General features: G+C 60.5%; 8 protein-coding genes across 8 annotated transcripts in view; 4 read left to right on the top strand and 4 right to left on the bottom strand.

Moving 5' to 3' along the window:
* The window catches only part of MNEG_0483 (hypothetical protein), a gene marked incomplete at both ends in the record, with an annotated part of 3,529 nt that extends 2,651 nt beyond the window's left edge, over window positions 1-878 (bottom strand). Inside the window, one exon of the mRNA XM_014051038.1 lies at window positions 258-878. Coding sequence (XP_013906492.1) covers window positions 258-878 — 621 coding nt within the window. The remainder of the gene's footprint in view (window positions 1-257) is intronic.
* Window positions 879-2,716: 1,838 nt separating this feature from the next.
* MNEG_0482 (early light-inducible protein) lies at window positions 2,717-3,980 on the top strand (the record flags this gene model as incomplete). The annotated part of the gene is made up of 4 exons (XM_014051037.1): window positions 2,717-2,755; window positions 2,934-3,122; window positions 3,413-3,589; window positions 3,813-3,980. 4 exons carry the CDS (start codon window positions 2,717-2,719, stop codon window positions 3,978-3,980), a joined length of 573 nt encoding a protein of 190 aa, XP_013906491.1.
* A 307-nt stretch (window positions 3,981-4,287) lies between these two features.
* MNEG_0481 (Activator heat shock protein ATPase) lies at window positions 4,288-6,356 on the bottom strand (the record flags this gene model as incomplete). Its single annotated transcript, XM_014051036.1, has 6 exons — window positions 4,288-4,353; window positions 4,546-4,858; window positions 5,102-5,358; window positions 5,547-5,660; window positions 5,845-5,983; window positions 6,181-6,356. 6 exons carry the CDS (start codon window positions 6,354-6,356, stop codon window positions 4,288-4,290), a joined length of 1,065 nt encoding a protein of 354 aa, XP_013906490.1.
* A 4,784-nt stretch (window positions 6,357-11,140) lies between these two features.
* MNEG_0480 (phenylalanyl-tRNA synthetase alphachain) lies at window positions 11,141-13,624 on the top strand (the record flags this gene model as incomplete). The annotated part of the gene is made up of 5 exons (XM_014051035.1): window positions 11,141-11,789; window positions 12,035-12,186; window positions 12,482-12,598; window positions 12,854-13,250; window positions 13,431-13,624. 5 exons carry the CDS (start codon window positions 11,141-11,143, stop codon window positions 13,622-13,624), a joined length of 1,509 nt encoding a protein of 502 aa, XP_013906489.1.
* A 664-nt stretch (window positions 13,625-14,288) lies between these two features.
* Window positions 14,289-16,454, top strand: MNEG_0479 (hypothetical protein; the record flags this gene model as incomplete). The annotated part of the gene is made up of 7 exons (XM_014051034.1): window positions 14,289-14,388; window positions 14,578-14,600; window positions 14,784-14,894; window positions 15,060-15,166; window positions 15,346-15,481; window positions 15,656-16,065; window positions 16,304-16,454. 7 exons carry the CDS (start codon window positions 14,289-14,291, stop codon window positions 16,452-16,454), a joined length of 1,038 nt encoding a protein of 345 aa, XP_013906488.1.
* A 1,237-nt stretch (window positions 16,455-17,691) lies between these two features.
* Window positions 17,692-19,443, bottom strand: MNEG_0478 (peptidase S8/S53 subtilisin kexin sedolisin; the record flags this gene model as incomplete). Its single annotated transcript, XM_014051033.1, has 4 exons — window positions 17,692-18,404; window positions 18,570-18,627; window positions 18,805-19,040; window positions 19,239-19,443. 4 exons carry the CDS (start codon window positions 19,441-19,443, stop codon window positions 17,692-17,694), a joined length of 1,212 nt encoding a protein of 403 aa, XP_013906487.1.
* Window positions 19,444-20,958: 1,515 nt separating this feature from the next.
* MNEG_0477 (hypothetical protein) lies at window positions 20,959-21,900 on the top strand (the record flags this gene model as incomplete). Its single annotated transcript, XM_014051032.1, has 3 exons — window positions 20,959-21,043; window positions 21,286-21,346; window positions 21,528-21,900. The coding sequence occupies 3 exons, from the start codon at window positions 20,959-20,961 to the stop codon at window positions 21,898-21,900; spliced, it is 519 nt and encodes a 172-aa protein (XP_013906486.1).
* Window positions 21,901-22,612: 712 nt separating this feature from the next.
* On the bottom strand, window positions 22,613-25,212 carry MNEG_0476 (hypothetical protein; the record flags this gene model as incomplete). The annotated part of the gene is made up of 7 exons (XM_014051031.1): window positions 22,613-22,699; window positions 22,844-22,960; window positions 23,190-23,273; window positions 23,467-23,944; window positions 24,313-24,500; window positions 24,695-24,822; window positions 25,074-25,212. The coding sequence occupies 7 exons, from the start codon at window positions 25,210-25,212 to the stop codon at window positions 22,613-22,615; spliced, it is 1,221 nt and encodes a 406-aa protein (XP_013906485.1).
* Between the last annotated feature and the right edge of the window lie 1,193 nt (window positions 25,213-26,405).

Below are 26,405 nucleotides of genomic sequence, written 5' to 3'. Positions count from 1 at the left end.
CCGCCACATCAGGCAGGTTTGTGGCGGTGTAGTGTCCGTTGCACACGATCAGCGCATCGAATTCCTAAAGAGGGACGGGGGTGGTTGTGGGTGGCCTACTCTGCCAAATGGTGGAACACGTTTGCTGGAGGGCATTGTGGTTTCACACCGGATGCTGAGTGCTGACGTGACCACCGTCGTGACAGCAGGGTGGCGCCACCCTTCACAGCTACCAGTTGCTATCCGCAACGATCCAGGCACCTTGTATCTGCACACACCTGCTGTTGCTGCTCGACTCTGCCGCCCTCGGCCTCCACCTCAAACGTCACCGCCCATCGTGGCCCACAGCCTGCCACAACAGGCTCGCCGTCGCCACATGCATCACTGGCGGTGCCGACGCCGTTCCCCTCCTGCTGACCGCTGCTGCTGCTCCAGACAGGCGCCGCGCGCGTGACGCGCGCCCCAAAGCGAACGTGGCGCTCCAGGTCGTGGCGCGCCGCAAAGGCCCTGAGGTACGCGAGCACCTCGCCGTGAGAGGGGAAGCGGCGCGCGTCGGCTGACGCCGCCCCCGCAGCGGCCATCCCGGCGGGCGTAAAGGGGAAGTCACCAAAGCCCATCAGCTCCCGGGGCAGGTTGGTGCGCAGGCCGCGGTACATTGAGCTGTGCGCGCGCCGCCGTGTGTCGCGCTCGCCCAGGGGGTCGGCGTCCGTCCGCTCGTCGTACATCCAGATGCCACCCGGCTGGCTGCCCTGCTCAAACACCACGGGTGTGTGACCCTCTCGTAGCAGCTCGCGCGCGGCCGCCAGGCCTGCCGCGCCTGCGCCCACAACCGCGACGCTGCAGCTCTGCTTACTGCGCGGCAACGAGGCGTGCGGCGTCAATGGCGACGCGGCTGCCATCGTGCGGAGCGCGCGGCGGCCGAGGCGGTGCAGTACCAGTGGGCTGCAAGCTCGCGGAATAAGGAGGCCGCTGGTGGGGCAGTGCTGGGCGTGTGCTAGGAGCATGAGGCCAAGTGACAACGGCGAGGTCACTGGTAAGGTCGCTCGGAATGATGGCCACTCGGAACTGCTCAAATCATAATCACGACTTTAACCATGGCGGTGTCGAGCCTATCAACGCGATCCGATCTGTCGACGTTCCGTGTGGTGATCAGGCCGAGTCTCGCGTGCGGGAGCTTCGTCGAATGTAGTGTTGGCACACACACAGAACACACACTTGATCTTAAGTGCCGATCCTCCGTTTTGTCGGAGGGCTGCCGCGGTCAAGCAGGGTCAACGCATCAAGAATGCAAAGCAAGCACCTGCCCGCATGCAGGCCTTGAAGCCAGTGAATATGACTGACAAACGCAAGCGCCCCAACCAGCTGCCCATTCCCACACCCACCCTTTTTGCATACATGTTTGCATGGTACTGTACCGTAACTGCAAATGAGCACACTCTTCACAGCGTTGTGGCCGCCCCTGACACTGGTCCCCCCTCCCCATAATAAAATTTGTCGAAAGATGCTCACTCCCAGAGTGTATCAAGGCGCTCGTCTATCAATACGCGCCCGCTTCCCAAAAAACAGACAGCCACAATACCATCAAGCCCATAATCAACTTTTGTGCGTTGCTGCCTGTGGACATCGCCGGCGGTCCAGCGGGTAATGGTGCACGCCATTGAAAAGGAGGCTGCAACAACTGTAGCACGATGGGACCACAGGTTGGGTAGCAGCATGCGTGCCGCTTGTCAGTCAGGTGCACTGTGGGCGCTATGGCGGGCTCCTGGGGACTTGGTCCCGATGCCAATGACATCTGGCACACGTAAATCGTCCATACATTGTGTCCGCACACAGCATGCTGCACGCTGTGCACCTTGCAGGCAGCGTGCAGCAAGGCTTATGAATGCCATACTGTGCGTTTGATCCGTCACTACTCATGCCTGCCTCACCACCCCCTGCACCAGTACGATGCTGATTCACCATCTGCGTGTGTGTACGCCAAGTCATGCCTTGTTTCCCTCTGCACCATTCAGCCGCCATATTAGCTTTTGATGCAGCTACTTAAATGCCGTTTTGTCGCGCACGCCGGACAGCGCATGAAATGTCGCGATCTGAGGCGTCATGGGCGCCATGCGAAGCAGCCCGGGCGGGGAAAAATCTATTCGTCGCACCATGTTTATTTACACTCCACGTTTGTTGCAATGCCGCCCAGCGAATTAGCCCTCGTTTCAAACGACGCTATTCGCATGGCTGTCCGTCCAAATGGTGTTGGAAACTGCAAGTGCGATTGGCCAAGCAGCAGTCGCAACTCCAGGAGTGACAACCAATGGAATGGACTCCACCAAAGAGTGTGATAGAGTGGGGCCAGGACCTGGCTGAGGGGTTTGAGGCGCCGGCGCAGAGCGAGGAGGTGTCGGATGTGGTCAACTTGCGCAGTGAGGCCACGGAGGTCAACGCAGGGCAGGGTGCTGGCAGCGGCCGCTACGCACACCTTGGTCTACGAACGGGCATTTTCTGTCATGGTAACGGAGCGCTGGATGCTCGCACCAGCAGCAGCGGGGCACAGTCATGGCCGGACGCCATCCCTGGCAGGCCGCCCACTGCACCCGTGCCTCGTGATGCTGCTTCGATGTCCCTTGCTAGATTGTGCCTTCACGGATTGGAACGTGACATTATTGTATTGCGTATTCTGTTGTATTCGCGCCCTTCTTCGCCATCTGCTGGCTCTCACGACACGATCTTGCTCCACCACAAAGCCATGCAGCAGGCTCTGAAGCCCGCCGCTCGCGGCATCCAGGTAAATTCAGGGAGGCTGTTTGCATCGTGAATGGTTGGCCGAAGCTACCCGTTGTGTGGATAGCGGAGCCGGTGCACCATAGAAAACAAGAGTGCAGCCTCCGGTGCTCTTGTCCGGCCAGGTGCCTCGCACACAGTATCACATTGGCTTCATTGCGATACGAACGCATTGCTTGCAGGCTGTTGCGCAGCGCAGGACCGCAGCGTTTGGCAGCACGCGCCCTGCACGCCGCGCTGCTGTGCGTGTGGCAGCGGTTGCGGAGCCCAGCAGCAGCGCCAGCAGCAGCTCCGCCCCCCTGGTGCTGGAGTGGCAGAAGGACAATGAGACCATCAAGGACGTCTTTGCGTTTGCCGGCTCTCTCCCAGAGGTATGCGGGCACTGTGCACAAGCAGTCCGTAGGCCTCCAATTGGGCTGCCTGCTCGAGAGTTTTGCGGCTGTGTCAACCAGCCACCACCGTGAGCGGCAGAGTGGGCATTCCGCTTACACTCGTGCAGCATACTCAAAACAGCAATATGTCGCCCACAAACTCATTGATGACTATAAGACCACCTGCAGCGCCGTATCCCCCCTGCAGCAGTGCCTCATGGTGTGAAGGCAGCCGATTTGGGTTTCCGCTCACTGCGTTGTACTCTCCTGGCATGCGCCCTGTGCTGCAGCGTCTGAATGGCCGCCTGGCCATGCTGGGCTTTGCGGGCATCATGGCGGCGGAGCACAGCAGCAAGGTCCCGGCCCTGGAGCAGTTCGGCTCCGATGCGCTGGGCGTCATCCTGCTGTCCATCACCCTCACCCTCGGCTCCCTCGCCCCCAAGTTTGCATCTGGCAGCTCCCTCAAGGTGTGCACAAGCGTGTGCTGTCGTGCATGCATGACAGTATGTGGTGTTGGAAGGCATGCTGCATCCCACCGCCAACCGGCACGCCGTCGACTGCAGGCTGCCTTGCGTGGTGGCGGCATGGTGGGCTTGAGTGCTGCGTGCACGTCCCATGCGGCTGTTGCCACTAAACGCCTGTCTGCCGCGCACTGCTCGGTGCAACTGTGGCGAACCCTCCTTGTTGCAGGACCTGCACGCAGCGGCCACCGGCGCCAACCTGAAGGCCGAGGGCCTCATTGGGCAGTTCTTGGGGCTGTTTGACACCAACATCGAGCTCTGGACCGGCCGCGTTGCCATGATCGGCCTTGTGGGCACCCTCGTGGCCGAGGCCGTCACCGGCAACACTATTCTCTGATTTGCTGAGCGTCACGGAGCGGCGGCGCTTCTAAGAGGGTCGCATTGAGTGTGTGTAAGCAGATGGGTTGCTCGGCCTGTGTCTGACTGCAACCTCACAGCGTCCCTATCAATTGTCACCAAGACATTCAGTCTTGAGTGGTTTCTGTTCGACGCAAGTCGCGAGGAGGGAGCTTGGCATCCATGGAACCAAGTAACGCCTGTATTGCGATGGGTGTTGTTTGGTGGGTCCTCCCGTTTGTTGGCTGGCAGCGCTCCAAGAGTCACAGCATGTGCCACACAGGGGTTGTTGCTCAGGTTGTGAAGGCCTACGCGCCAAAGCCAAAGACCTGCTTGATTCGCTTGAAGACCTGCTCCTCCCAGCCACGTTCCACCTGCATGCAGCCATGGCAGTTGCCAGCAAACGACAGGTTGAGAGCTCTGCCATGGCATGCAGGGCAGCTCCTGAGGTGTCACAGCGTTGTATGGGCGCAGAACCAATACGCACCGCATTCCCTAGGCGCAGCTCGTGCAAGAACAAGCACAACTTGTGTACCAGCCTCGACCTGTGGGCCCCTGGGCCTCACCTGCAGCTTGACATCGTGGTTGCCAAACCGGTCTTCTTCGGGGATCTCAGTCTGCGTCAGCCGCAGCACCGTGGCCCCCGGCTCAGGCTCCTCCATCGCCAGCTCAACCCGGCTGGCCACGCCCTCCCCCCAGCTGCTGAACCGCCAGTTCATGAGGATGCGCCGCGGCGGCTCAAGCTCGGTGAAGGTGCCCTCCACGCTGCCACCAAACCAGGTGAAGGCGCCGCCAGGGCGGGGGTCCACGGTGGCGGGGCTCATCGTGAAGGCACGCACGCGGCCCTCCACGAGGAAGCACTCGTAAAGGTCAGAGGGCCTTGGAGGGTGGCAACAGGATGCGGGGGGTGGGGGGGGGTGAGGGGCATGACAGACTGACGCAGGAGTGAGACGGTCGAAGCGCGGCAGAGGCGTGGCAGTGTAGCAGAAAGGCGTTGCGGGTGCATGCACGTGAGTGGCACGCACGGGCGAAGCAGGCAGCCAGCGGCCAGTGCAAATCTGTGCACCATCGCCTGAGGGTCAGCGTGCTGGGAGCTTGCCAAACCATTCATAGCGCGCCCACCTGCAATAAAACTGCTTCTCCAACTCCAGCCGTGCTCTGCTGCTGGCCACCTTGCCGCCCTGATTGCTGCCTCTTATGGCAGCTGCTGCCTTGGGAGCTGCGACCTTTGCTGCCGCTGCCTGGGTCTTGTTTGCGGCTTGGGCGCCACCGCTGCTGGCGTCGGCCGCTCCATCTGCGGGCGTGGCCCCGCCCTTCTCCTTGGCGGGCACCCCAGCCTTCAGCTCCGCGATGAATTGGTCCACCAGCTTGCGCACGGCCTGGTGGCAGTCCAGGAGGTTGACTGGTGGGTCACTCTCTTCCAGGGCTGTGCTCAACAAGCACTCGCAACCTGAGAGCCCAGTAAACTCGCAGGAAGCTGTGTGAATGGGGCGATGCACTCAGAAATGCTGCCAGCACGACCGACCGCATCCGGCCATGAGCACTCGCGCCATCGTGCAGTCCTCACCTCGCGACCGCCCTGCCGCAGCAGCACATTCTTCAGCTCGTTGCCCGCGGGGCTGTCGTCTGGCGCCACCACGCGCACTTCAGTGTCCTCGTCCTCATTTTCATCAGCCAGGTACTGTCGTATGCGAATTTTGGGCGATGAGCGTGCGCCGAGAATGGGAGTGCGAAGACCGGGCACTGACATGCATGCACCATGGTGAGGCAGCTGACGCGGTGAGGGCACCGCAGGAATGAAATTGCCAGATTGATGAATGGTTCATGCTTTTTAAAACGACAGCAGCCCAAAGACCAACGCTCACCGGTAGCTCGATGGTGCCCGATGCCTGGGCGCCGTCTAGCGTGCTGCCAGTCCACCCAACCGTCAGCTTTAGCTCGTATGACGCCACCATCTTGGCTTTACGGTTGTTCAAGAACACCTCCCCAGTCAGCGACTCCAGGCTGCACGCAACGTTTGAGGGAAGGGCGGGGTCTGCAGGACAGACGGACCAAGATGGCGGTCTCCCTGGCCCTGAGCAACTATGGTGACGCAGTTCATCCGTGGTGGCCACATGCTCCTGGCTGCAGATACGCATGTGATAGCACCTGGCAGCGTGGTCGTAGACCGCCGCCTGTGCCTACTCGACGCCCTAACTCACCCGGTGCTGCTGACCCGGGGAGTGTCCACGAGCACCGCGCCATTGAAAAGTTGCCCCAGCCGCCGCTTCGACCATGTCAGGCAGTCCTTTTCCTGCCAGTGCCATGCATTCACGTTGGTACCGTCCTCACGCTTCTCCACGATCCAGCGCGCATCGCCCTCGCCCAGCTTGGCCATCGCAGCTCACGTGACGACACCCGCTCCGATGCACTGCGGAGGGCGGCCAGGTGTCACAGTTGCTGCTTCGGGTTGGCAGCAGCATGAAGCAAGTTGCTGCTATTGATCACAGTGAGCTTATGCACTCATCATGTAACGATGCCGGCTTGTGCTCCCGCACACCATATGGAGGCAACATTCTTCTAGAAGTGACGGGCGGCGCGGCACGAGCAGCATGCAGTGCCACAGCGCAAGCTCATCCCGCCGTCGCGTACACTGCTTCCCAACAAGTCACTGCAAATCTTTGGAAGCGCGCACCAACCTTAGGCTACTAATCGCAGCAAAGATCTGCTGAGCGCTGGCGCGCGTATCAGCAGGTCGCAGTTCGAGGGAACCGACGCGATGAGTACAAGTACAAACCTGAAAAATAAACACCATTCGCACCATTGCAGCAACATCAAATTTCTGCCGTGGCCGGTTGCATGGGCCGACTGCTCGTGCTGCTACTGGTGAGCTACCGCCTCTGAGCCGAAAATCTCCATGCCCAGGGTTCGCACGGGGGTCAGTCCCAGGCTCGCCAACAGCATGTACATCACCATTTGCAGGCACAGACATGCAGGCGTTGCATGTTGACATCTTCGCGTGGACGGGCAAGGTGGCCGACGCGCGGTGCTGATGTCGTCAGCTCGGAAGCCAAGCCGCACGCAGTCTCACTTCTTGCCGCGCCTTGCCAGCCTTACACAGTGGCATTTATGCAGCTTTTTAAGCTCATTCAAGATTGATCTTGACTGCCAAAGAATGCAGGTTAATACAAGTGGTGATAGAAGCTAGGCTGCAGACAATGGCTGGGTAGAGCTGTTGCAGGGGGCCCTGGGCGCTGGCGCTTGCTTATGAGGGAGCAGGGGGCACCCAGGGACCCTTCATGGGTACTTTACACAGTTGCATCTGCTGCTGCTGCTGCTGCTGCTGCTGCTGGTCTTACATCGCTGGGCACTGGCCGCGGACGCATACCAGCGTGGAATACATGCTAAATGTCCGCGCCAACGGCTCTTCGGGCCTGCATGCGCTGTGCGCACCACGCACCATTTTGCACAGAAAGGACGTCCTCCCAGGCAAGAAAGGAGGGGTGACTCAGTTTTGTGGCAGGTTCTACTCCTTCCCATGGTGAGCAGCAGCAGCAATAGAGGAGCCCTTTGCATGCACACACACAATACGGGCCGCACAGTGCCCACAAATGTACACCACAAAAAGAACCCAAGTACAATCCAAAAAAGAACCAGACGTGATAGTGTGCCCATGGACCCCCTGTGTTTTCCAATGCACGCAGGCACTACCACACATCTTTCACAATCCTTGCAACCTACACACACACACACACACACACATACACACACACACACACATACTCACTCTCTCTGACGTGCACACACACTGTGACACACACACACGGACATGCACACACACAGACATGCACACACACACACACACACACACACACACGCACGCACACACACACGCGCGCGCGCACATGTGCGCACGCACGCACACATACACACACACACACAGCCAGATGGCGAGTGTCACAATGAAGTGCACGGTGCATATGTAAGAGAGGTATGTGGCACACTCGCAGGCTCGCCAGACCTGGCAGAGGTCTGGTGCGGGAGCAGCGCAGCTGATCGCTGCGTGCCCTGCATTCGTGCTGGGTTGCTCTGCCGCATCGTATGGCTCAGGCCCCTATGGAGTAAGGGCTTGAGATGGAAGAGTGCGGCGCTTCAAGCATTTGCACGCATATCTGCATTTGTTTGCCTCAGGCGGGCATCCAACTTGGGGTGTGGCAGGCGCGCCTGTTGAGGGTACGCACAGCCCGAGGTAAGCATGCAAAGCTGGCCATTGATGGGCAAAAACATCACACACACAAACAACATGGCAGGGCACAGCACACAGAAGCTGTTGGCGCCACTTCTTCCCCATTCGATCAGTTGTCACGGGAGGAATAGGCAACGGGCTCCAGATGATCTGCCGTTCGACACGACCTCAGAGCACCATTGAATTGGCGCGGCAAGGTCTAGAGTAACGGCTCTGCATGCACAGGCGCAAACAATCCCAAACTCTCCCTCGCAGCCCCTCCTTGTTTGCATGTGCCAACAGCTGCCAAACTGTGCGGCGGCTGCTGGTGCTCCCATGCAGCCTCAACACCCCCACCATCAATACCACACCGCGCGGCGTTGCAGACGCGTACGGCTTGTTTGTATGTGCTGAAAAGTGCTGGTGGTCGCAAGATTCCGGGGCCAGAGGGCGAGGTGATCTTGGCATCACGCGATACGGCCGAGCATGGTTTATTGGACACACAGAAGTGGCATGAATGCAAGGTGCATGTCGCGGAAAACCAACCCTGCAGGCCAAGGCGAACTCAACAAAAGCGCTGCCTTCAGCCGTCGGGCTGCCGCCGAGCATGTGCAGCAGCTGGTCAGCAGCTGGTGCTTTCCACAGGTGTTTATTGCAAGCTTGAGGCATGCCTGCGCAACACGCAAAAGGCGCGCATTCTGACACGAGATAAAGCAAAGTGAATGCCTCAGTCGCAGTCGTGCATGCCAGGCGCAGCTGCTTGGGGGCGTGGACCAACTAATGAAGTCAAGATTACGGTACGTAGATAAGAGCTTGCTTCATTACGGCCCTCAATCCCTGTCACTGCATCCACTGAATCCTGAAAATATGCATACTGAAAAGTACACATCTCAACTGGTTATCAACACACATCAATGAATCAAAGGACGTCTTTTCAGGCATGCCGCTGAAAGCGCAGACCAAAAAACACAACCCATCCACCCCACAAGGAGCTCTTCTGACAAACACAACACCAGCAAATTTACATTCACGCAACAGAACTTCAGCCGCAGCATCACTCAACACCACCAAGCGCCGCGCGTGCGGTGCAGCGTGACAGCGCATTGCTGGTGTGCCCGAACAGCTCCCGATTCAGCAGCTGGAACACCGGGCCATGGCGGCTGTTGGCGAGGTAGGCGGCGCTGGACGCATCAATGTGGGGAAATGCATAGAACACAACGGCGTGCACCAGCTCGTGCGCGAGAGTGTGCAGCAACATTTGCAGCCGGCTGACGCACACGACACCCTCGCAATTGACGGGCGCCGACCGCGACACGTCCTTGTCCCAGCGCCAGCGGTTTATGTAGACCGCCCCCGACTCGTCAAAGTAAGCCAGCCAGCCACCGTCGCGGCGGTCGACCACCCGGTAGGCTATAGGCGGCGGGGGTGGGGGATGCGGCAATGGCAGGGCGGCTCGCGGGCCTGATGGGCGCTGCAGCCTCCGCGCACGTGGCTGCTGTGATGGCAGCTTTCCCTCCTCCTGCTGCTGCTGCTGCTGCTGCTGCTGCTGCTGCTGCTGCTGCTTTTGTCGTTGGGGGTGCTGGTCTTGATGTGAAAGCGGCTGCTCTCCGCTGAATTGCTGCTGCTTCGGGGGCACTGATGGCTGCACACGTCCCGTGTCTCCACTCGACGCCCCTGCCGTGCCACTTCCAGGCACCACCTGCCGCGCGCTGCCTGACATGACGAGGCTGCGCCCGCGACTGCGCCACGGCTCTCGCAGCAGGGTGGTGCCCAGCATCAGGCCGCCCAGCAACTCTTCGTCAACCACTGCTGCCAGCGCTGCCACCCGTGTATCGCACATGCCCTGTGGCTCAAAGTCTGCATCCCAACCACCACATGTATCACCCGCCGCACGTGCCTCGACACGCGCCCAAGCCTGACCAAAGTTGTAGCGGCCGTCGCGCCAGCCGCGTGCGGCCTGGACAGTTCGCACCAGCGCCACCAACGGAGCAAGCTCGCCAGCAGGGATACGGCCCGCCCACTCAGCACACAGCGCGTCACGCTTGGAGCGTGCGCCAGGCTGCTGCTCCTGCGCATGCATTGGTTGAGAACGTGTCTGATCATGCGGAGGGGAACGAGGACCCCGCAACGCAAGAGCTGTATTTGGGTGAGCAGGATTGGCGTGTTGTGCCAAGGCCGCCGCATAAGATTGGGTCCTCTACCACCCGTATGAGACCACCTACCCTGCTACGTGCGCCTGCCAATTGCCGCGCAGCACTTGCATCTTCGGCGCTGTGAGTGCCTCGCCGGGAACGGCGCACCTCGCGGAGCAGCAACAGCAGCGCGCAGGCGGCACTGGACGCCCCGGCGACGGTCAGCATCGGTAGGAGCTACGGCCTCACAAGCTTGCTGCAATCAGCTGTTATGGTTGTATGCGCCCACATAACACGGACCATCCTGGCTGCGCGCGTTGTCCACATGCACCCAGGTGATGCCGTCCAAACTATTCTCAATGCTCGGGTCTGAATCTTAAACGCACGGTTCAAGGATTTTTCACATCATTCGTTTAACGGCGCCTGCTTAGAACGCGCTTGTCTAACAGTGGTCTTCGCGCCCGCGACAGTCGCTGCACTAGGTGGGCCCACTGAAGCGGATTAGCGCAGTAAAACAAACGTTTCATTCATGGCGGTGTCTCCTGGCCAAATGAGCTCCTGGGCACCGAGGCACCAGCTGCTGCACGAGCCACCACGCGACAAATGCACGGCAACGGCATATTCATAATCTTGATTGTTAAAAGCTTGTATATTGAACCGCATGAGCAGCCCTCGCGCAGCTCGTGGCCCTCAGGCGTGCTTGTGGCGCGCATCGCGTCCGCTGCCTCGCCCACACACTGCATACGCTCCTGTGCGCAGCCGCAGGCCCTCAAGGACCAGCTGTATTCTGCCCCTCAGGCAGGCGCAGCACGCAGCACAGCAGCCATGCGGGCCACCACATTCCTTGGCTCGCGCCGTGTGATGTCTGCCATCGGCCAGGGGATGGGCGGGCGTCCATCTGCCTGGTCGATCCAACAGGCCGCTCCCGCCTCGCCGTTCCACGCCGCCGCCAGCAGTGGCGGCTGCAGCAGCAGCAGCAGCAGCAGCACCGCCCCCAGCACCAGCAGCAGCAGCAGCGGTTCATTGCCTTCCGGCCGCCCGTTGCGGGCACGCCTCTCGCGCCGCCTCTCAACATCGGCGCGTGCAGCCGCTGTGGAGGCTGCGCCTGTGCCGGCAGCGCCGCCGCGCTCCGAAGTGCTCACCGGGGACCCTGCCAACAACGTGACCGACTATATCTACTCGAAGATGGGCACCAACCTGCACCTGCAGCCTGACCACCCGATCTGCGTTATCAAGCAGGCCATCTACAACTACTTCCAGGCAAACCAGCCAGGCCTATTCAAGACCTTTGACGGGCTGCACCCGGTGGTGTCGGCTCACTCCAACTTTGATGAGGTGCTGGTGCCCAAGGACCACGTCAGCCGGTCCCCGAACGACACGTACTACGTCAACGCAGACACCGTGCTGCGCTGCCACACCAGCGCCCACCAAGCTGAGCTGCTGCGCCTGGGGCACCCGGGCTTCCTTGTCACCGGTGGGTTGGTTTGGGTTGGGGCAGCTGCATTTGGAAGTCTGGGACGAGTGACGGGAACAGAACCCGGCAGGCAGGCGCTGAAATGAGCTGGCCACTTGTTTTGAGCAGGGAGGTGAGGCGGTTGAGGTGGTGTTCACGCCAGAAGAGGTGTGTTTTTCCAGTGGCAAGATGCAGCAGTGATGGGCGTGCAACATGACTTGTTTTGAGTCTCTCGGCCACTTTGATGCCGGCCCCCTCCCACCCAGGTGACGTGTACCGCCGCGACAGCATCGACGCAACCCACTACCCGGTGTTCCACCAGATGGAGGGCGTCAGGGTGTTCTCGCCGGACGAGTGGACGGCGGCCGGGCTGGGGCCCACTGAGTTTGCTGAGAGGGAGCTCAAGGCCGCGCTGGAGGTGGGAAGGAGGGGATAGCCTGCGCTCGAACAAAAGGGCAAAACATCATCCAGGCAGCAGGGGGCGTGCAGGCATGACACGTGCTTCGACGAACAGGGTTTACGGCGGACAGTGCGATAATAGCAGGGTCGAGATGTCATGTGCCAGCCATTTGGTGGGGTGATGCGAACTCGTGTTGATCCTGGAAGCTCATGCCCATGCTGCATGCCCCTGCCTGCGTCTTACCCCTCTTGCCACGCCACTCTCTCACACACTCACACACTCACTCACACACACACACACACACACACCTCAGGGCATGGCTCGGACCCTGTTTGGTGCCAACATTGAGTGCCGCTGGGTTGATGCTTACTTCCCCTTCACGAACCCCTCGTTTGAGCTGGAGATCTTCTTCAATGGAAAATGGCTTGAGGTGACCGCCCCTTCACACGTCACTGCTGCCACTGCTGCCACTGCTGCCGCTGCTGCTGCTGAATTTGGGACGACTCGTATCTTCTTCCCTAGAAAGAGCTCAGCTGTTATGCTTTCACGTGCCCATGAACCCAAGTTTGTGTCCTGAGGACTGCACCTTTCCTGATCCTGCCAGTCCGACCCATCACTCCCCTACCTGCCACCCTTAAACCTGCCAATGCACGCTTTCACTCCCCCCAAACAAACCCACGACCAGGTCCTGGGCTGCGGCGTGATGGAGCAGGTGATCCTGGACGCCAACTACCCCGACGGCTCTGGCAAGAAGGCTTGGGCCTTTGGCCTGGGTCTGGAGCGCCTGGCCATGGTGCTCTTCGACATCCCTGACATCCGCCTCTTCTGGAGTGGCGATGAGCGCTTCCTGCGGCAGTTCAAGGCTGGCGACCTCAAGGCCAAGTTCAAGTCATACAGCAAGTTCCCACCCTGCTACAAGGACATGGCGTTCTGGGTCAGCCCCGAGTTTACCGAGAACAACCTGTGCGAGCTCGTGCGCGGTGAGCGAGGGGCAGGAGAGTGGGAGGGGACGCATTACGGCAGGGTTGGGGCCCTGGTCAAGGAGTCGGACATGCTGCACTTGGATGACGACGTTCGGATGGGTAGGGTGCAAGTCTGCACCCAACCCTCTTGCTGACACCCCCAGCACAGCGTGGTTCATGACGCACCCTGACGTGTCTGATATGTCTGGTCACCTTCCAGCCTCTCTTCACCAACCTCAGTCCTGGGTTGTGACACCCCCGCGCCCCCCCCCCCTCCTGCTCACGTTTGTTTCCCGCCAGGCATCGGTGGCGACCTGGTGGAGGAGGTGACGCTGATTGACTCGTTCACGCACCCCAAGACGCAGCGCACCAGCAACTGCTTCCGAATCACCTACCGCAGCATGGAGCGCAGCTTGACCGACGACGAGATCAATGCCCTGCAGGACCGCGTGCGTGAGGGCGTGTCGGGGGAGCTCAAGGTCGAGCTGAGGTAGCCTACGGCACAACGCGCTGTGTTCAGTTGAACTTGTTCTCCCCTGTTTGGCGGCCAGAGGGCGTGGCGTAGGTAGTCACCAACATGCTCTGCGTGCAACACGGTAGTCTGGAACCGTGCGCCGTTCGCGAAGGCATCTGCGATTGATGAGTGGCAGTAGGGCACTGCTGGCCGGTCACCAGTGAGAGTGTGCTGCGCAACGTCGTGGATGCCAGATGGCTGGCCCCCCTCTCAAACGGATCTATACGCCAGTGATCCCTTAATCTTACAGCGTGTAATTTCATACTATCTTATGTGCCACCAGCGCATTCCAGCGTCCGTCCTGCCGACGCTTGATGCACAAAGTACCATAGTTCTTTAAACGCTTGAAATGTTGATGAAACAGCACTCTCGGTACGCCAGGGTCGATTTCACCAGATCAGCAATCCGTGCCGTGACCTGCAAGCGTGCCGCGCGTGTCAGGGCCTCGTTGGGCGTCGAGGGTTTCGTCGCGAACGCACTTCTTCCTCCTTCAGCTCCCAGTGAGTGGCGTGGCCGGGCGGGTCGGCGGCGCTGCGACACGCTGCGACACACTATGGCTGCTCGCCAGCTAGGCAATACGAGCCCCCGCACTAAACGCGCACCCTTCCCTGGTGGGCTGCGGATGCCCAGTGCTTCAGACGGCCATGCAGTTTACGCCCCTGGTGGGCCTGGCGGGGGGCGCGGTGCTGGGCCTGGCGGCTTTCGGCAAGTACGTCATCAATGGGCGTGTCCTGGGCATTTCAGGTGAGACTGTGTTGTGCGTATCGGCCCTGCGATGCGCGGGACAGTGCAGGCGTTTGCAAACATCCCGCAGTTGCGTTGAGATGGTTGCTGTTCGGGGCCTGCTGCAGCGCGGCAGGGTGCCCGTTACTGAGAACATTGGGCTCCCATGCCATGATGCCACCGGCAACCCTCGTGCGTCCATCTCCACAGGCGGCATCAAAGGATGGCTGACGGTGAGGCCACTGGCGCAGGGAGTGTGCTGTAGCAGCCTGCCAGCCTGGCCTGGGAGGCCAGAGAGCCGGCAGTATTCCCTGGCATGTGGGCCCAGACCCACGACGACGCGCTCGCAAAACCCGCCATGCCTCAGCTTGCAACGGCGGTCTTCCGGCCCCTGCCATGTCTCACGTCCCCACCAGGGCGACTGGAGGTCGTGGCGCGTGGCGTTCAACGGCGGCCTGCTGGCGGCAGCCATGGTGGCCGGATTCATCACACCTGCGGCCTTTGATACTCTGCCAGCATCGTACACGGTATGTCCCCCGCATCCCCGGTGCCCCCGCCTTGTCATGCAGCGAGATGCTTTCCGCTCATCCAGAGCTGATTGCTGTTGCTGGTCGCATCGGCAATGGACGCAACATGGACACACCTGTGCTCAGCCCCTGCCCCCGCCCTTACGCGCTGGCGGTTCGGCCCAGGTTGAGCGTGCCGCGCTGGGCGGCCTGCTGGTGGGGCTGGGCGCATCAGTGGGCAACGGCTGCACCAGCGGTCATGGCATCTGCGGCAACGCCCGCCTGAGCGCCAGGTGCCTCCTTGCCCGTATTGGAAAAAGGGGGCAGGCATTCAAGCATCGCACTCAAACGCAGGGTCACAGCAAGGTCTGCCTGCACTTGCCGGCATGGTTGCTGCGTTACCGGGGGCTGCTGTCACCAAGCACCCCGGCTTCCTGTTTACTGCTGGGTCCCTCCTCATCATTTGTTACAGGTCCTTCGCGTACACGCTAACGTTCATGGCGGCCGGCGTGGCGGCAGCGACGCTGTCTGGCACCGCGCAAGCTCTGGGCATCTTGGCGCAAACGGCGCCACTGGTTTGGTGGCCTAGTGATGTGGTCATCAACCAGGTTTGTGCCTGTGTGGTGCCTGGGGGTTCCTGGTGGTGGCCGTACAGACATGCACGAGAGCGGGTCTTCAGCCGTTGCTCAGGTGCAAGCCCGTCCTGCTGTTGCCACGCCAGTGGGCTGTCCATCTTTGGGTCAACACCCTTGCTTCTAACCCCTGATGCTGCGTTCACGCAGGGTGCCATGCTGGTGGCGGCAGCCATCCTGGGGGTCGCGGGCTGCGGCGCCCTGGCCAAGGGTATCGAGGCCGGCTCCAGGAAGGCGGTCTCGCTGCTCACAGAGCTCGTGGCCGGGGGCCTCTTTGCGTTCGGCCTCACGTACACGGGAATGGTCCGCCCCACCAAGGTCGCGGCCTTCCTGAGCCCCCTCTACCCTGCGTGGGACCCCACGCTGATGTGCGTCATGGGCGGCGCCCTGCTGGTTGCGCTGCCAGGGTTCCAGTGGGTCAAGCGCGCGCGGTCGGCGCCGCCCAAGCCGCTGGCCGGGGACGCGTACCTGGAGCCGGCAGCCAAGGCCATCGACGCGCGCCTGCTGCTTGGGGGGCTGCTATTCGGCGCGGGCTGGGGACTCAGCGGCATGTGCCCTGGGTGAGAAACTGGGCGGCCATGCTCTGACATTGCAATGGAGATATGGACCAGGGCGCTTTTGGGAGGTTTGGCTCTGGCTTGCAACCTCCCCAGGGAAGGCAGGCGGCATGCTTTGGTTGCCACCCCCTGGACACTCCACCCTTCGTTTGTGGGCGTTTCAACGCCTCACCAGCCATACCAACCCTGCCCCACCCTCCCCTATTGTAATGCCTACCATCGCCGCAACTATTTCCGGCAGGCCTGCCCTGGTGGCGCTGGTTGCTACTGGTGTTCCTCCCCCCCAGGTGGCGGCCTACTGCGGTGCCATGGTGGCCGGCATGGCCCTGGATTGCGCCAGCCAGGGTACACTGGCGCTTGTGCCACCCTCAAAAAAGGCCAAGCCTGCGTGAATGGCAGGTCGGTGAGGTTCGATTTGTGTTCGCTGCAGCGTGCATCCCTTGGCGAGCTGCAGGCTGCATTTCATGCTAGCGCAGTTTTTTCCTTTGCGCGCTTGCCAACCCCGTGTCCTGCCTGTTGTAAGCAACCGTTGTTTGTGTGTTACTCAATGTGCAACAGTGATGATCTTGCCAGTGGGGACGTTCTTCTGAAGAGTCGTCGCAGTGACAGAGTTGAATTGGCAGAAGGGCACGCATGGGCAGGTGCAAGGGCTCTAATCAGCTCGGCAGGGCGAATCCTGCGCCCTCCGCAAGCGAATTTTGCCCAACTGCTCCACTGACTGGTAATACCTGTGCAAACCCGATCATGAAATCAGTCTTGCGTGCAGCTCGCTGCCGATGAAGTAAACGTGGGCATGACTGAGGCTGTTCACACTGGGTTCTCTCCAGACCCCGCGCCACGAACGCGGCCAGAGCATACCGCGGCTGCACTGGACGACAGTGCCCACCATTGCGCCTGGTGTTCTGCTACCAGCAGCCGTGCAGCCGTGATTTACAGGCTGCTTGTTTAGGCCACGAGTCTTGACTATGGGAAGCCGTGTGATATTGCAGCGCACAAGGCGCAATGATGGGTGCTTGCAAAGCTGGCGGGGTTTGCCGGATGGTGGCGGTGCTGCGGTGTGGCAGTATGCAACATCTTGCAGCAGATCGCAGCACCGGGTTGTCTTGGTGGTACAACTGTCTGCTGGTGCGATTGTGTTGTGCGCCGGGTAGCGCAGTTGTAGGGCCGCGCGTGCGCTTTGCGCTGTGCATAAGTGCTGCATTCCTGAAAGTGCACGTGGAGCCTCCGGAGGAGCTGCCGGACGGCGCTCGACGTGCCAGGTGCACAAATGGGGTCAGGTGGATGCTGCAGCACCAGGTACCTAGTCTCAGTTCAGGACTGAGCGACGAAGGCCATGCGGCGCTAGCAAGAGGCTGAGCAATGGCTCTGGCCAAAAAACCCATCCTGACTCAGCACAAAGATTGAAATAAAATCAGAGTCCACAAGCTCCTCTCTCGCAAACGAAGGCAAGGTGCAACCCAATGCTGACACAACAGCTTGCTCCTTTGCCGTTGCGAGCCACTCCAACCATGACGCGAACGGCTTGGTGTCTGCCACGCGCCAGCTGCCAGTATCCTTAGAGTTCCAGGTGCAAGGGCGGCCGTCCACATGCTGACACACCGGTGAACGCCCCACCGCAACATCTCCTCCTTAAAACGTGTTGGTGGCGAGGTAGCCGTAGAACTTGCGCGCCAGTGGGGTGCTGGGGTCACCCACAAACCCGGCTCCGCGGTCCGCTCGCGCGGCGTTGTAGATCGAGGTGTACAGCGCGCCTGCGGAGCTGCTGCGCTTCGCAGCACACGCGCCACTGTTGTAGCAGAGCGCTGCCATGCCTGACACCAGGGGCGCTGCCATCGAGGTCCCCGACAGGTAGGCGTACGGCCCCGCCTGGGTGCACTTGAGAGGCCCGCAGCGCGCAGCAGGCACCGTCGACAGCACGTGCACGCCCGGCGCCGCAACGACGTGCGCGTTGCGGGACATCGCGTAGTTGCTGAACGATGCGGCTGTGTCGTCGGGCGTGGTGGGTGCGCCAGGCGACTTGGGTGGCTGCGCCTTGCCGCCAGGCTTGCCGTCGTAATCCGCCATGGCGGTGACGACCAGGGCAGAGCTGCAGTCGCTCGGTGACCCCGATGAAATCTCCATCCCATTGTTTCCGGCTGCGGCGATGACAGTGATGCCTTGCGCCACGACCTCGCGCATTGCATCGCAAATCATCTTGCTGCGCGGGCCACTGAGGCTGAGGTTGACGACACGAATGTTGCGGGCACGGCCGTTGTCAGCAACCCAGTTGAGGGCATCAATGACGCCTGTTGTAGTGCCCTGGCCGGATGCGCTCAGCACCTTGAGGGACCATATGGGGGCGCCTGCGACATCAGATAGGGGCCAGAGGACGTGGGTATGTGGGGGGGGGCACAGAAGGGTGTGACAACAGGGGATTCAATGACGTCCGGGCAGTGCAAGTCTTGTGATGATCGGGTGAGCAAGTGCTCAAAATCCAATCATTGGTGGGGGCCTCTTGGGAGACTCACCAGGCACAGCACCGACAACTCCAGCACCATTGTTGAGCGCGCCAATGATGCCCGCAACCTGTTGGCCATGCGACATTCAGGCAAGGGAATCAGCATTGGGAGCCATGGCCTTACGACACCGTCATGCGTGAGAAACCTGCTGGGTACACTTCTGCTATGCGTATGTTGGCAAAGAAAGTTGCCAATGACCCCCAATTCGGCTGATTATGTCCTCTCCCCAAAAGTCAATCCTCACATGGGTTCCGTGCCCGTTGCCGTCAAGGCCGTAGTCATTGTCCGGCGTGAAGTCCTTGCCACCAGCCAGCAGGATGTCAGGGTGCTTGCTGTCCACCCCCGTGTCGACGATGGCAATAGACACAGATGTGGCATTAGTCACAGTGGGCTGCACTTTGAGGTCGTTGCCCTCCAGCCGCGCCAGCCCCGTGCGCAGGAGCCCAATGGGTGCGGTGGTCGGCACGCCAGCCGCAGCCACTACGGTGCAGGGATAGCAGAAATTGGCTATACCAGCATGAGTGACCGCTGACAGCAGCACTATCTGGCATTGCAATGATTTCATATTTGACTGGCCTGCTGCATGCTCTTGGTTCAACCTCCCCCCTCTTTCCCAGGTCTGGGCAGGTGCAGTTGCGAGCAATCCCGCCTGTCACCCCTGGCAGCGCGTCTGCGTACCATTAGCAATCTGCACCGTGACGATGCCTTCCCGCTCCACATCCTCGACAAATGAAAGCGACCTCAGGCCGGCTACTGCATCAGGTGTGTTGAGGCTTGTTGGCAGCTGCAGGGCCAGGCCGCGCACGGCGCCCCTGAGTCGCTTGACTTCCATCACACCCTGGACTTGGGCCAGCACAGGGGCACCCGCCGCTGACAGGTCCATGCTGCTGACTGTACTAACCAGCTGAGACACAGGGGTCGCCATCAGCCTGAAGGTTTGACAGAAAGGTGCAAAGACCAGGCAAGTCCGGGATGGTGCATGTGTTGCGGTGAGCCACCAAGTGTGGACAGCTTCTGCCTCGTTCTGCTGCTAGTGACGCAACATGCATCACAGTAGGCGGCCCCACAAGCTTTGCCGTGCAGCGTGCCCACCTATATGCCAGATGAGAGTCCCCAGCAAAACATGCATGCCGATGCTGCCTGCCCGTCCCCAATAACCCACCCACCTGCCCACTGCCGCATTGACATCGATTGAGCGCCGGAAGCGCACGATCAGGCGACATGGCTGTTGTGACTCGACCTCCATACCTGCAGCCATCACTGTCATCCCTTGCATGCCTGCATAAATCACGTTGGCCCCAGAAGGAGGGGTGAGCTGCTTCTTTGTGGTGTGATATGGGGCAGCGCGCACTCCCGCGGTGTGTGCGCGCCTGTGCGCTGCCCCGTGCATGTTCCGTACCTTCAGCACGTATTATGGTCTCCGGATAGTCGAATGGGCTGTCCAAGGCACCTTGTCCATCCTGCTCGCTTCTGGCTGGCACGTCCGAATTCGGCTGGGCCCCCGTGAGGGCAGCCCAGCACGCACATAGGGCCACCAAAACGACGACGTACCTAGCAGGCATTTTAAACACACTTGAAATAGCGTGAAAACACGAAAACTTGGCCAGAAACGACCCTGGTTTTGTCACCCGCTTGGTGACACGCACCCGAGCTGGGGCTCGTCCCGGCTGACGCCTGCAGCTGATGATCGATTTTACGCCCCTGTCATTCAAGGTGTGCATGTATATCACGCCAGCGACGACACACCACTTGGCACACCAACACCGTACGTTTGGTTGCCAGGTAAGGGCTCGGCCACAGCGGGTTTGCGTGGCAGGACATGTACGCTGCCGTCATGGACATGACATGCCGAGATGTGCTGCTCATCTGGATTGTTGTTTGCAACGCACATGCAACACGTATGGGATGTTCTACAAGAAATGCACAGGGTATTGTATGGACGGCAAGAAATGCTGCATGCACACAACGTCTGTCAGTATGAGATAGGAATGTCACAAAATGGGTGTGCTGGTCTCAACACCGATACCGACATCACATATGCTTATCTGAGAGCTTGGTCGAGCTCTTGACCTTTGGGCCCATGCTGTTTGCATGTGCCACCGCAGCAGGCGTGCCGGAGCATTCGACCACCCAACACATTCCACAACGAGGCATTTACACTTGATGCCATCCGTTCTGGATTCCTGCCTGCATGGTTAGTGATGGTCACGTCGCGAACGGCGGCGCGGCGCCAGCGGCAGCTGGGCCAGCAGGTGCACCCTGGACACAAAACGCTGTTTAGAGTCCACGCACAGCATGTTGACCCCAATCAACCCACGTCTACTGAGCACGGAAAATTCGTATTCGACAAGTCAAAACATCATCTACAACACCAAACGGCTCTTGGGCGGCTTTGCGAATGGCACGTCTGCAGATCCACCCCGTCGGACTGGCGGTGGTTATATTTGGGCTTTTAAGCTGGATCGTGACCCTCGCAGGCGTCGGTGAGCAGTGCAGAGGGTTGGACGGCACCACACAGTCCTCGTACGTTTTCGCGGACTGGAGGGCTCGCTGAGTTGCTATCAGAAAAAGATGCGTACATTGCTTTTCACTTTGCGCGGTGTTGGCGTTGTGGCATGCAGAGTCTGCGCAGCGGACACTGCGGCGTTGGATGCGCTGCGACATGCCGCTCAGCCGCTGCTCGCGCGCCGTGCTGTTCTGTGCTCGCGTGCTTCGCTGCGCGCAGGTGCGGCCAGCTACCAATGCCAGACTACGCAATCATACGAGCTCTGCGCTAAGGATTATCAGTGAGCGTCTTGGCAACTTTTCGATGCCAGCCTTGAGCTGTTCTGCTGTAGTGCTGCACCAGCGAATGCACTGCAGCTGTGGGGGCATACGGCGCCCGCCCTTGTGCGTGTTTGGTTGCCTGACTCTTCTCTCCTGCACCCGTCCTCTTACCCCACTTACTCCACGTCCTCAACTGTGCAGGTGGGAGTGGTGGAGCGTGTGGTTTGAGTTCGCCCTTCTCCTGGCGCTCTTCATCACCTGCTTCCTGGAGCGCTCCTTCAAGCGTGGGCAGATCGTTTTCCTTGCCTTCTTCGTGCTGGCCACCATGTGCGTCATGCTGTCAGCCCACAATTTCATCACACAGGTCGCGCTTGGTCCCATCAACGTCAGGGACATCGGTCAGGACTCGGTCAATGCGGCGGCCGCCGGGTTTGTGCTGCTGGGCATCACCAACTTTGTGCTCATTATCGTTCTGGGCAAGGACTTTGGGGTGCCCCAGGGAATGACAAACCCCTACCAGCAGCCAGGCGCCGGCCTGCACGCCATCCAGTTTCAGACCTCAGCGCCTGTCTGAAGCAGCACAGTGTGCCTGCAGCACGCGGGTTTCTTCACTGGGGCAGGCCATGCGCTGGCGATGTGTGCCGGGCCATCACATGAACTTTACTTTGAAGTTCTTGTGATTCGGTATCCACGAGTTCCACTCCTCTCTTCAGCTATGGCTGCTGGCAGTGCCAAGGCGTGCTGTTGCATGCGACTTTTTCAATATCCTGTGATAAAGTTTTATTCACACATGCGCTCACATGCTTGCGAGCAAAACCACAAGCCAGCCAAGGTGTTTTTTAATGTTTTACGGAGCATGGCATCCAGCCAAGAGTGTTTGCAGTATCCCCACGCAAAGTGGCCGGGGTTGTAGTTGCCAAGTGGTCTTCAGGACGCTTACAGGATAACAGGGCGGCATGCCGCGCAAACATGCGCCATGTGTAACACCACCAATATTATCAGTATCACTTGCCCACCTTGCCTCTTTATCATGCCCATTCATGCACAGCTGCTGCGTTTCCCTTTCCCCTGCTGTTTGTTGCCGTATTGTTGCACCTCCCACAAGAGTTGCGCCCTCCTTGTGGTTGAACACCCTCCTGATGGTTGAACAGCTCTCAGGGGTGCACGAAATGTTGGTCTCAAGCTATACCCCAGAAAGATAATACATCCTGTCCTGCTAGGTTCCAACCTCAAAAACAAGAAAAACACCAGAGCACACGGTCTCTGTGGCCATCTGCAACTGCCAATTAGAGGTCCGCACAAGTGAGTGGCACAGCGGCGCCTGGCGCCACAATCTCAACCGTAGCCACCTCATTTGTCGGCCGCGCGTAGGCCTGCAATGGAAAGGGGTTGGAGTCAGAGCGCAGATCATGGGTGTGGGCTGGGTCGGGTATCGCTCACACCTCATGCGCCCCAGCATGGGCCAGCTGTGCGTCTGAATGCAGCAGGCGCCATGGGCTTGCACAATTGTTTCCCACCTGCCGCCTGGGCCAGCAGCAGCAGAGTGCCTGCCACCAGGCGGTGCGCTGTGACTGCATTGCCAGGACCAGCTCTGTCCTGAGGGCGTCCTCCATGTCACGACGCATGGCCGCAATCTTGGGGTGCGTGGAGGGTAGGGGGTAGTCATCGTAGAAATTGATGGGGCCATGGGAGCGAGGGGGGAGGCAGACTTCGCGTGGGATAATGGCAATGCTGCGGAAAGCCGCACGCTGGCCTTGGCACTGCTTCCCGAAGGAGCTGCCATTGTCAGTGCCTGGGGCACTGCTCCAGGAGCTCCGCCCGCCCACCCGCCTGGCCCCGTCCCTCCCGCGGATCCGCGCTCACGTGCTGCTCGGCCGCCTCCATGACCTTGCGCTTCTGGCGCTCCACCTCCTCGCGCTGCTCCTCGGCCGAAAGGGGCACCTCAAACTGGGACGAGGAGGAGTTGCGCATGGTGAAGGCGGCAGCATGGTAGCAATCAGCGCTCTGCAGGCTCACAGACAAGGGAGATCGTGGAGCACATCATGAGCATTCTGCTCCGTGCCCGTGCATGGCTCCGCCTCTTGCTAGGTTCCCCTCTGCTGAGCACTCCCAACACCCCTGGCCTCCTGCCGGCTCCCACCTGTGCAATCTCCCCTGGCAGCTTGGGCCGGGCACCTCCGCCCACCGCTGCTGCAGCGATGCGCGGTGACCCGCCAGTGGCGCTGTTGGCCGGCGAGCTGATGGTTGCCAGAGGGCTCCCCTTGTGCTGCTGCGTCACCGGCAACGAGGCCGCTGCACCCTGCTGGCCCTGCGGCTGCGGCTGCTGCTGCCGGCCAGCCGCCGTCGCGCCGCCGGCACCGCCACGCGCACCCGCCGCAGGGGTGCCCACCGCCCCTGTACTTCCGACATGGCCGGCCGCCGCGACCCCCTCGAACCCGCTCAAGTCCTGCTCATCCTCTCCCGCTCCAAAGTGACTGCGTGCCGTGCCGCCGCCGCAGTGGTCGGCCTCCTCCCCGCTGCGCTGCGTGTAGAAGGAGGCCTCAGTGAGGGCGTCCAGGTCAATGGCGGCGCCCTTGAGCCAGCCGGCCTTGATCGACAGCTTGAGCTTGCCTACTGGCCTGAGGGTGTGTGGGGTGCAGCGGGTTTGGGCACTGGCGGCGGTGGCATGAAGGCCGGCGCTAGCCAATGCTGGGTCTTCGGTGGCAGGCCGTGCCAGCTTGGGGGCTGCAGAACTCCTGCAAATCAGCCGGCTGTGATGATGTGCTGCTCCCGGCAGCCGGCTGTCACGATGTGCTGCTCCCGGCGCCCTCATTTCAAAATTGAATGCTCAATAATGCCCTGAATTGTTGCAAAACCGCGCGTCCTTCTTGTTCTGCTGACAGGAGCACCCAGCATCTGCAGAGTTCAGTGCAGGGCGCAGCCGACAGAGGACGCTGCGCGGCTCACACAGCACTTGCTGCACCCAGTCCCGCAGGCTCCTGCTCACTTGAGCTGCAGGAACACCTCGCGCGGCAGCGGCTCCACCTCTGCATTGCAGAACGCCGCCAGGTCCACCTTGACCTTCCCCACCGTGCGGCGGTCCTCGGCGCCCCGGCCGCGCGCCCTGACGGCCTGCACCTTGAGGGTGTACTCCTTGGGCACAAACACACCCCCGTCCTGGTACACGGTTATGGTCTGGAGTGAAGGGCAAGAGAATCAGGGGCCATAGAGAATTAACCAGACTTTGAGAGAGAAGATTGTCAGTGCAAGAGCGATGACCCGCTACACTGCCTGGGTGGCAGGTGCCGCAAATCGCAGCATGCGCCCACCCCTTCCTGAGAGCGCTGGCAGACCTCTGCTGGAGGGCAGGGCCCACCGCGCGCACGCACCTGCCGTAGGTACTGCTGCCAGAAGCAGGCCTTGGTGTGCGGGTTAACCGGCTCAGGCTCTGTTGCAAATACCTTGGATCCCCGCTCCCACACAAACGACAGCCTGTCAAGGCCAGACGGCAGCTCGCCTGCGGAGTGGGCGACGCCGGGATCGCAGCACTCAGGCACTGATGCCTGGTGCAGGGCACCGCTGCCGCCCAACTTTGACTGGCAAATATCTTGTCATCCAACACACACTTAATCATTGCCGAAAGAAGGCTCCGCAGTAGGATGCTGTGGGTCCGCGCACACAGGCAGGTTGGCTCTGCAGTTGCTGGGCATGTCGGCGCCGACAAACGCGGTCGTCGGCAACGCACCCCCTTCCGATCGCCGGCCTCACCGCAGAAGAAGGGGATGATGGTGACCTCGTACTTCAAAGGCGTCCTCCCGCGCGCTTTCTGCGCCATGTCCACCAGCTTGCGACCGCTGCGAGCGCCGCTGCCATGCTGCGCTGCCGCGGCATCGACGCGCGGCAGCATCCCTGCTGCGTCCCTCGCGTCCACCAATCAAACCAAACAATGAAGGCCAACAAACGTGGTTAGACGTCCCAGAAAGCGCGTAGGACTGAGAAGCTAGCGGTTTACACTCGCTGCAGAAACTCTCGCTGTTTGTCTCAAGAAACATGAAATTATAATACAACATTGTAATAAAATCTGTGTTCGTATGCTGTTGCTGATATGCGCACCGATCCGAGGACTCTTGCAGCATGCGCATGCAAGCGGGCGCCGCACCCCTCCCCAACCCCACCTCATGTCGGCGTGACATGACTGTTGACAATAAACCAGGATACTACAAAAAAACGCACCTGCCCATATTTTGTGACATGTCTCTTCTGCACACGCATACGCACACACTTTGGCGCTTTGCTTGTTGCCGCCTTGCTGTCACCCGCGCTCCAGCCCTTCGTGGCGCTGTGGTCTACTCAGCGTCGCGCTTGTTTGTGATGCAAGTCCCAGCTGAGCGAGCACGCGCAGGGATAAGCTAATTTGCTTTGAGCTCTCTACTGCTTGCTATACGGTACACTTGCAGCTGCACGCCTCCCGCCAGATGGTAATGGCTAACTACGACTCCCTGTACTTGAGGTAATTCGTAAATATATCTCATCTTCTCCCAAACACACAATTTCTGATGACTACTTTGCCTGCCAAGCAGTGCGGCCCAGGCGAACGGTATCATGGGTCAAGCATACTCACATGCGCGCCACATTTTCCCAGCTTTTGAGCCCCCCTGCTCGCACTTCCCCGCCAAGCGTTATGTCTGGTCACCTCCCCTGACATCCAGGCTTCATCGCAGCATGGGTGTGAAGAGTTTACACGAGCAGCACAAAGCTCGCCGATGATGAGTGGCACGCCGAGGCAGAGCGCGGAGGCGTGCCGGCGTACACGGCGGAGGGTGGCGGGGTGACGCTGTGCATCGCCGCGCGGGCGCCAGGGAGGGCGCCGCAAGCACCGCCAACACATCGACTCGGCTACGTGTGCAGAACAGGGGCCTAGGGCCACTTGTTCGTGCGGATATCTGTGTATGTGAGCGGAGAAAAAACGAGCTCCCACTGCACAGGATGTGCGCGCACACGCGCATGCGGGCGGGTGGGCGCAGGACACGGGACCAGCGCGCCCCAGCAAAAAGGCCCCGGCAGGCTGGCGGGGGGCGGGGGGCGCGGGGGGGTCAAAGC

The sequence above is a fragment of the Monoraphidium neglectum genome (genome assembly GCF_000611645.1).
Source record: "Monoraphidium neglectum strain SAG 48.87 unplaced genomic scaffold scaffold00039, whole genome shotgun sequence".
NCBI classification, from domain to species: domain Eukaryota; kingdom Viridiplantae; phylum Chlorophyta; class Chlorophyceae; order Sphaeropleales; family Selenastraceae; genus Monoraphidium; species Monoraphidium neglectum.
The sequence above is the reverse complement of the archived record's forward strand: the minus strand, read 5'-3'. Positions and strand labels throughout refer to the sequence as shown.